Consider the following 10003-nt stretch of genomic DNA (forward strand, 5'->3'; position numbering starts at 1 on the left):
TCTTTACTCAGTTTCAGTTTGAAATATCCATTCATATTAATTGTAATATTCGGGTATCTTACGCCCCTCGCATTCGGAACAGAAATCTGCAGAGAGAGAGACAAAAACAAAGAAATCAGTTCAATCTGTCATCACACGTCTTCATGTCATAGTTTAATCAGACAGGTCTAAAAGGTGAAGCACCGTTCTTGGGGTCGTAAATAAAGTCTGGTTCTCTGTTGAAGCCGAGGCAGCTCGCCTGCTTCCTGAAATGTTCCAGATCAGAGTCCTTCACGGTTGTTCCTCTTGCTGGAGACAAAACAACAACATAGGATGAATGCTTCAGATATGAAATGTGTTTTATTTATATTTAGACATGTTTTCTCTCAGACTTGTTTCTTCCTACCCATCAGATGAATACCACGGTAGTGAGTCTCCTCTGCTGTAGCGTTTATGTTGAGTTCCATCTTCTCTAACATTTTGTCCAGGTTTGTGGCGGTGCGGTTGAAGCTATACAGCAGACAGCCGTCACAGGTCGGCAACATGTGGAACGACGCTGAGAAGTTGGAGTCTAAGGACAGAAACTGTATATTAATCATCTCCACTGAAAATCTAAGAATGTTCTTCTGGTAAACTTTCCAGCGATGTCCTCAGACAGGACAGAGGTTCTCTTCACTTTCCCTGTGCTGCAGAGGTTGTGTTTGTTTTAATCAGTGATGATGGAAGTTGATAGAGTCCACAGCCATGCTATCAACTCTGTAAGGCTGTACTTAAATAACTCATAAACCACAATACATAAAAATGTTCTTCTGATGATGGAGTTAGATGAGAAGTCAGAGGATTTTTCAGTTGAAACCACAAATATGAACCTTATGGTGGCGCAATAGTAAAGGTCTGAGAATCACAAGTCAGAAAGACGTATCCCCTGGTATGGATGAATGTCTGAACCAAATTCCATCTCAATCCATCCAATAGTTTTAACAATCAGAAACATGATCTCTCCGGCTGGATTCTCTGACTAACAGAACTAACGCAATAAATATGTAGAAACTCCAGCATGGTGTTGGATCAGGTAACTTACATGATGTTGATATAGTATTGTCTTCAAAGTTTAGGTTGGTCCTTATAGACAGGCAGGTTCCATTTCTGAGAAAAGAGACAAGAGGAAGAGCTGAGTTCATCTTCTAACATCATTTCTAACTTCTCCTCCATGTCAGCTTCAAAAGTTAAGATTCCTCCCACAGCTGAACACAGTGATCCGTTTGAAAGCGCTGTCAAAATGCTAGTAAGTGTTCATTGAGCTGGAATTGCTTTGTCAAACTGGTGGAGAAAAACATACTAAAGTGCCCTCTAGGGCAACTAATGTAAGTGCAGTTCAGCTCTGTGTCCCATCACAATGCCATCAGAAGTCATGTGACTCAAGTCAGTGAGGTGTCTGTGACTGAACACTGTCTGTGAGTGCCTTGTAGTTGGGCTCATCAGCACAGACAGCCAGTCTGAGGCAGTCTGTGAGGTGTCTCTCATCTGGCATTCGTTCAGAACTTAGACCGTTGGTGATTACCTTCACATCAACTCTACAGACATCCTCTGATTTAAATAATTATAATAATAATAAATACGAGAATATTTGAATCATTAACAATTACGTTACACATGTATTGTCATGATACTACGAGGTATCGTGCTATCATAAAAGAAGAAGAAAAATGTCTATGCCTCACCGGTCCCAACAAAAATAATTATATTGAATATTATTTGTTACTCCCGCATCTGTGCTTTTTCAAATAATGGAATATAATTGAATTAAAATATAATTGAAATCACTTTCAAGTAAACCAGATTGCTCCATCATACAAGAATACATACAGAATTTGCACACATACTAAAGTGTCCTCTATGGTGTCCTTCCAGTGGAGAACACATACTAATGTGCCTTCTAGGGTGTCCTTCTAGTGGAGAACACATACTAAAGTGTCCTCTAGGGTATCCTTCCAGTGGAGAACACATACTAAAGTGTCCTCTAGGGTATCCTTCCAGTGGAGAACACATACTAAAGTGTCCTCTACGGTGTCCTTCCAGTGGAGAACACATACTAAAGTGTCCTCTAGGGTGTCTTTCCAGTGGAGAACACATACCAAAGTGTCCTTCCAGTGAAGAACACATACTAAAGTGTCCTCTATGGTGTCCTTCCAGTGGAGAACACATACTAAAGTGTCCTCTAGGGTGTCTTTCCAGTAAAGAACACATACTAATGTGTCCTCTACGGTATCCTTCTAGTGGAGAACACATATTAATGTGCCTTCTAGGGTGTCCTTCTAGTGGAGAACACATACTAAAGTGTCCTCTAGGGTATCCTTCCAGTGGAGAACACATACTAAAGTGTCCTCTACGGTGTCCTTCCAGTGGAGAACACATACTAAAGTGTCCTCTAGGGTGTCCTTCCAGTGGAGAACACATACTAAAGTATCCTCTAGGGTGTCCTTCCAGTGGAGAACACATACTAAAGTGTCCTTCCAGTGGAGAACACATACTAAAGTGTCCTCTAGGGTATCCTTCCAGTGGAGAACACATACTAAAGTGTCCTCTACGGTGTCCTTCCAGTGGAGAACACATACTAAAGTGTCCTCTAGGGTGTCCTTCCAGTGGAGAACACATACCAAAGTGTCCTTCCAGTGAAGAACACATACTAAAGTTTCCTCTATGGTGTCCTTCCAGTGGAGAACACATACTAAAGTGTCCTCTAGGGTGTCTTTCCAGTAAAGAACACATACTAAAGTGTCCTCTAGGGTATCCTTCTAGTGGAGAACACATACTAATGTGCCTTCTAGGGTGTCCTTCTAGTGGAGAACACATACTAAAGTGTCCTCTAGGGTGTCCTTCCAGTGGAGAACACATACTAAGGTGTCCTCTAGGGTATCCTTCTAGTTGAGAACACATACTAAAGTGCCCTCTAGGGTGTCCTTCCAGTGGAGAAAAAATATAAAAGTGCCCTCTTGAGTGTCCCTCCAAAGTAGAAAACATTTCAATGGTAGCTATTTGAAACCTGTATTTTGATTATCTATAATGTACAGAATTGATTATGTTGTGTATTTGGACATTGTTAACAACTCACAACTTGTTGCCTGTGGTCATAACAATTGTCTTGGGGCTGGATGGTGAGTGGTTGATATCAATCCAGTAGCTCTCCATGTGCTTCAGATATTCGTTGTAGAATTCATTATCAGTGTAACCAAAGAGGAAGTTTGATCTGCCGAGCATCTGCCCACAAACAGGGAGTCAGTTAGTGACAGCATAAACATCATTCAATAATGGGTTGAATATTGGACAAATTCTCTCATATTAAATCTTTTCAAATTAAGTACATTTGGACCTGTTTAGCCAAGCATAACACAACGCCTTTAAGCAGAGGGGAACTAGGTCTTTATCAATATTGACTACCCCGAGTATGAACTTTTGGCCTTTACTCTGATATTCGGGCCACACTGCAACACAACTGTGCAACTGATGCTTTGATGCTCCGTTATTTCAAACAAATAGGATTTTACATTTTTTATGAATTATTTCCTACATTTAAGCGTGTTCTGGGCAATCTAATCCTAGTGATAATAATTTAATGTGATATTTTAATGGACTAATATATAATTGACATTAAGTAAACTAATCCTGGATTCTACAAGTGTAGTTGTTTTTCCATCACATATATATCTAATATTTCATTGAAATCTTGTTATTGGGACATCAGGGCCAGTAGTAATTTACCAACGAGCTTCTGATAGATATTAAATAACAGACATTTTTGTTATACATTTACTACATATTTTGTACTATATATATATATATATATATATATATATATATATATATATATAATTATTTTGTAACCTGTTCCCAAGTTGCAGCACTGATCAAAACACGTTTGGTAAGTACCTGGATCAGAAACAGTCACATCTTGTGAAATGTTTGAAGTACTTTTTCATTCAGTACTTCGCATTTATCTTAAAGAGAAATGTTTGCTTGGCTCTGACTCCAACGTAATGCTAACGCTAAAGGCATAAACTGAGGAAGAACTTGCCAAATATCTGAATTCTGCTTCAGTGCTAATAACTTATAGACAAACCCAGACAGATAAAGACTTACCATGGAGGGCTTCAGAGACAAAGGCGTGATTAGAGGCCGGCATTCTTCAGGTGTCAGAGCCCAGCTGCTAAGGAATAGCCCCGCGACCAGGAATTGAGTGCTGAGCCACAGATTCATGATGCTACAGCTGTGAAGAAAAACACAAAGATCTCAAATGACAGCTGCTCGTCACAGAAGTAACGATGGCTGAGGCTGGTCAGCCTTTTAAGAAGCTGCCGGCTTTGGTTTTTTCCCAGTATTCACAGACTAAAGCCTTACCTAGAATTCGGTAAGACATGTTTGCCAGCATACGCCCCTGCAGGTCCAAAGGGTTCATCAGGTTGGGTCTAGGATTTCATAACGACATTGCTGGGTTTGTGTATTAAGCAAATTCTTTCCTGATTTGTTAAATTGTTCTTATCTACCAACGCACACAAACACACTGAGTATACAAAGCAGCACAGGACCTCTTCAATGATAGCCTGTTGGAGAAACATTGAAGATAGCCAGTTGGAGAAATATTGAACGCAGCCTGTTGGAGAAACATTGATGGTAGCCTGTAAGAGAAATATTGATGGTAGCCTGTTGGAGAAACATTGAAGATAGTCTGTTGGAGAAATATTGAATGTAGCCTGTTGGAGAAACATTGATGGTAGCCTGTAAGAGAAACATTGATGGTAGCCTGTTGGAGAAACATTGATGGTAGCATAATTGGAGAATAATTGGACCCGATAATTCAGGATCGGATGAAGGACTAAAAAGGACACAGTTGGGTTCATGTATTTATCATTCACTGATTTGTTCAGCAGTCTTTAGCCTACATAATAAAATAAAAAGAGTATATGTTACCGGCCTCAACCCAAAGGGAACCTGGTCCAGTTGAGAACTGAAGAAAGGAGCACAGGAAGATACTGTTGTCAACTTGTGTGCAGATTTATTTCAGCATGTGCATGAACAGCACTGAATACGATTCAAATTATTTTGTATAGCCTAAAATCAAAAATTACAAATTTGTCAGTGAGTTTTGCAATCTGTACACATACAACATCCTCTGATCTTTGACCCTCACATAGGTTCAGGAACAAACCCTCCAAAAAAACCTTTAACGGGCAGAAAAAGGGAAGAAACCTTCGGGAGAGCAACATATTATTCTAACTTACATAAAGTTGATCCAGTATTGCAGTCAACGGTTAGGTTGAACTTTGAGGACAGGCAGGTTCCATTTCTGAGAAAAGAGACAAGAGGTAGAGCTGAGTTAATATTCTAACAGCTGTTTCATAACAGCAGCCTTCAAGTAAAAGTTAGTTATTGCGCTAGGTTGAGCTAAACAAATGAATGGCTGCTAGTTAACATTTATAAGCTGTTTTTTGCTCATTTCTGTCTAAAATCAATGACTAAGAATTTTGATAGTAAACCTTCCACCATTATTATAATCATATGGGGGAGTCTGCTTTTTTTTCAGTATTTACAAACTAGAAAGCCTTTCCACAGAATTAGGTAAGACATGTTTGCCAGCAGACCCCCCTGCAGGTCCAAAGGGAACATCAGGTCGGGGTGTAGGATTTCAAAACGACATTGCTGGGTTTGTGTATTAAGCAAATTATTTCCTGATTTATTGAATTGTCCATATCTACCAACGCACACAAACACACTGATTATACAAAGCAGCACAGGACGCCTTCAATCCAGCTCAAACTGGCACACAGCCTGACCTCAGACATACTGTCATAAGTGTGCACAGTAAGAAGGCACTCAGTAAGCATGCAATGGGCCCACAATGAACTCCAATGGAGACCCACTCTGATCAGTACCTCACCTAGACCCCAAAGTGTACGGTCCGTCCATTCATGCACCGTACTTCGCAATGATAACGTAGCACACAGTCAGAATCAAAATCAGAATAATTTGCACATACAAGGAATTTAACATAGGAAATTAAATTGAGAATTTAATAAAAACAAACAGAAAAAAATATATATATATACAGACCCCGACACCCCTTTATTATCTTTTACATGTAAATGTGCATACTCACATACCTGCATTGTTCCTGCATTTTCTTGATAACACAAATTCCATCCACGAGTACTTGACCAATCCTCTAATTTGTTATAAAAGCCATTAGGTTTTTCCATGCTTGGTCAGTCTGGCTTGAACTGTTCTTTACCCTGGCAATCATATTTTTAAATGCAGCCGTCTGTGTCATAAGTTTGAGCCAGTCTGTGAGCGTGGTCTTATGTAGGCTCTTCCAGTTTCCCAGGATAAGCCGTGGGGATTCTTGTAAAGGCCGTTTGAGCAACCCTTCTAACATTTCCAGTACTACCTTCCAAAAAGGCAACACATTGGAGCACTCCCACAAAGCGTGTAGAAAAAAGACCATTTCTATGTTACATTTCCAACATGTATTGTCCTGCATCAAGCCCATTTTATACAGTTTCAGAGGTGTAAAATAAAATGTATGTACGATTTTGTAGTGAGTAAACTTGCTTCTGGCATCCCTTGTAGCCCAACCTACATTTGATATTATTTCTCGCGATACATCTTCCTTAATCTCAATGTCAAGATCTTTTTGCCATACTAGTCTCAGGCCTTCGCACATTCCAGTTTGAATATTTTACATTTTTTGACAGAATATGGAGGCAGAGTATAGGGTACGGGAAGCACTTAGGAAGTCCTGAATCTTCTTCTCTTCTTCCTCTTCTCTTTTCAATCCAAACCAGGACCCCATGCTACTCCTCAGCTGTAAATACTTCCAAAAATCCCCCTTCTCATCTAAATTAAATGTTTCTTTAAGGTCCTTGAATGATTTAAATGAGCCTTCTCTGTAGAGATCTTTGATAACATTCCTTTTGCCAGCCATGTATCCCATAGAAATACTTTTTTCCCTAAACAGATGAGAAGATTATTCCAAGTAGAGAAATAGCTTTGTTTGTATTGAGAGATCCCCAGAATCTTATGTGCCCTCACCCATGCCCACTTAGAGTGTTGTAATATTAGATTTCCATGTGTGTTTTTGTGATAACGAGTCCATAACCTGGAATGGAGCTGTTAATTCCTCTTCCATCTTTACCCATGCGGGGTTGGATTCATAGTTCGCACAATGCCGTGCTAGCACATTTATTTTGAATACTATGCTATATAATTCCATATTTGGAAGAGCCAATCCCCCACTATTCCTTGAGGCAAAGAGCTTTTTCATACTGATTCTAGGTTTTTTGCCACTCCATAAAAATTCCTTAATTAAATTGTTAAAAGATTCCTTCGTGTATTGTGATTTAAAAACCATAATGTAATATGTAATGTTAATTCTGTGTGTGTGTGTGTGCGTTAACTTGTTGTGCAGATGATTAAGCGAAGAGTCTTTTTTGTGGAAGGGAACTGTAGTGGCTAGTGAATTCAATTCAATTTCAATTCACTTTATTTTATTTAGCCCAATATCAGCAATTATGAATTTGCCTCAGAGGGCTTTACAATCTGTACAGATACGACATCCCTGTCCCAGGACCTCACATCGGATCAGGAAAAACTTCCAAGAAATAGAAAAAACCCTTACATAAGAAAAAAAGGAAGAAACCTTCAGGAGAGCAACAGAGGAGGATCCCTCTCCCCGGATGGACAGACGCAATAGATGTCATGTGTACAGAATGAACAGCATTACAAAGTTACATAAACACATTCAATGAATATGACAGAATGTATGAATAGACCTGAAGCCTCTAACTTCATGAGACTTGGCACCCGCTATCAGTTGGTTATACACCGCAGGGACACTTTGTTACCGGCCTTTCAGCTGGGAGAGGGTATCCTGTCGAAATGTGTGTGTGTTAAACGGTAATGAAGAAATGATGCCATTGAGCAAACTGGCTCTAAACTCCTCGGCAAGTGGCAAGGGCCCTTTGTGGTCACACAGCGAGTGGGGGATGTCAACTATGAGGTGGTGCGTTCTGACAGGGGAGGAGCTACACAGATCTACCACCTCAACCTCCTAAAAGCATGGAGAGAGGCGGAGTCTGTTTCTCTGGTGTCCGTGGTTTTTGAGAGAGAGGAGCTGGGGCCTGAGGCGCCAACTTCTACTAATCCGGCCTCGCTCCTTTGTGAAGACCATCTCTCCGGGACCCAGACAAAAGACATTGTCTAGTTGCAAGAGCAGTTTGCTGACGTGTTCTCCCTCCTGCCAGGTTGCACAAACCTCAAAGGGCAACGAATTGAGATGCCACCGGTGGTGCGGTCGCGACCCTACATGTTACCTGAACACAAAAGAAAAGTGGTTCAGAGGGAATTAGCGGCCTTGCTGGAGATAGGGGTAATAGAAGAGTCCAACAGTGCCTGGTGTAGTCCCATTGTTCTTGTGGTCAAGAAGGATGGATCTATACGATTCTGTGTGGACTATCGCAAGGTGAACGATGTGTCACAGTTCGATGCTTACCCAATGCCCCGGGTCGAGGAACTCTTTGACCGACCGGGCACTGCGCTTTTCTTTACGATACTGGATTTAACCAAGGGCTATTGGCAGATTCCTCTGTCACCAAAGTCCAGGGAAAAAACGTCCTTCTCCACTCTGTATGGGTTGTACCAACTCACCACGCTTCCCTTTGGTTTGTTCAGAATGCCAGACACTTTTCAACGCCTCATCTACCGTTTGCTGCGTCCGCACGCTGCATATGCGGCCACCTACTTGAATGATGTGATCATCCACACCACCACCTGGGCGGAGCATGAGTAGCAGGTGGGCGGTGACCGATCTGACCCGGAAAGGTACCTCAGATCCGGTCCAGTGGACGGAGCAGTGCCAGTTGGTGTTTGAGAAGGTAAAACAAGCTCTCTGTGGGGAGCCACTCCTCCATACACCTAACTTATCTCTTCCCTTTACCCTGCAGACTGATGCATCGAGGGTATTTCATCTGTTGTAATACCAGGTTTAAAGTAGTCTTCAATGTACTCACAATCCATTTCTATGTCAACCAGAGGGTAACCTATGCCAAAGTCCTGCTTCTGACTGTTGTGGTTAAGTATCTCATAAGTATGACTTTTTATCTCCGAATTTCAAATACATATTATTACTCTCATGCGTTTTCATGCACAATCGTGGACACCACTGTGGACTGCGAAAGGGTACATTCCCGTTTCTTGTCTCTCAGATGTCTGAGTGGTCCGATTAGCGTTTAAGAAAAACAAGTTTCCCGGTGTTTTTCCACGGCACAGGCATGGCCACGAATCTTGGAATGTGATCCTCTCAGGTGCGTTCATTGTAAACAGTTATTTCTGGTACTTTCCAATAATAAACAAGGTGGTACAATGAGGTATTACACTGAACATATTTCTTTAATAGTGAGCTCATTACATAGTATGAAAACCATGGCGATACAATGAGGTATTACACTGAGTTATGAAGTTTCGTGATAATACACTTCAATACCCATAGTACATAGGACAAAGGTATTTAAGAGGGAACAAGCGGAAAATGTTAATGTTCTTTATTTTCAAGGTTAAAGATAAATACATATATTTCTTGTTATGTGCTTACTGTTAAATAAAACAAGCCTGTTCCATTAAGTGCAGCTGATGTTAGCCTGTTGAAGCTAACACTGTAGTGGTTAATTAGCATCAACTGACTAACAACCATAGATAAACTTAGACAAGTTCTATAGAATATTTATTTTATAATATTTTCATTCGATTCATGAGAGTTTATTCTTGATCAGAGATGATGATTTTCACAGAAGGTGAACGTTGTATTAAATCATTAAAAGTGTGTTTCATGTATGTTTGTTGACTAAGTTTTGACCTCTCACTGGGGACACGCTTCACAGTTAATAAAACCTTGGCGTTACAACATTTTATTACATTATGAATAAAAACGAGCCACACGTTCCATTTTTGTCTTTTTGTCTTTTTACTCAGTTTCAGT

At 40.5% G+C, this 10003-nt stretch overlaps 1 protein-coding gene across 1 annotated transcript; it reads right to left on the bottom strand.

The window, feature by feature from the left end:
• LOC117745962 lies at window positions 1-5264 on the bottom strand. The gene is made up of 7 exons (XM_034554657.1): window positions 5256-5264; window positions 4117-4243; window positions 3092-3237; window positions 1061-1125; window positions 386-550; window positions 184-288; window positions 1-86 (listed from the first exon to the last, which is right to left on the bottom strand). The coding sequence occupies exons 2-7, from the start codon at window positions 4231-4233 to the stop codon at window positions 37-39; spliced, it is 648 nt and encodes a 215-aa protein (XP_034410548.1). The 5' UTR covers window positions 4234-4243; window positions 5256-5264; the 3' UTR covers window positions 1-36.
• Between the last annotated feature and the right edge of the window lie 4739 nt (window positions 5265-10003).

Source organism: Cyclopterus lumpus, chromosome 2 (assembly GCF_009769545.1).
Source record: "Cyclopterus lumpus isolate fCycLum1 chromosome 2, fCycLum1.pri, whole genome shotgun sequence".
NCBI classification, from domain to species: Eukaryota; Metazoa; Chordata; class Actinopteri; order Perciformes; family Cyclopteridae; genus Cyclopterus; species Cyclopterus lumpus.

Coding starts and splice junctions, on each gene's coding strand:
- LOC117745962 (XM_034554657.1), bottom strand. CDS start 4,233: ATGAATCTGTGGCTCAGCACTCAATTCCTGGTCGCGGGGCTATTCCTT. Junction 551..1,060: donor CAATACTATATCAACATCAT/GTAAGTTACCTG, acceptor TTCTGTCCTTAG/ACTCCAACTTCTCAGCGTCG. Junction 87..183: donor TATTTACGACCCCAAGAACG/GTGCTTCACCTT, acceptor CTCTCTCTGCAG/ATTTCTGTTCCGAATGCGAG.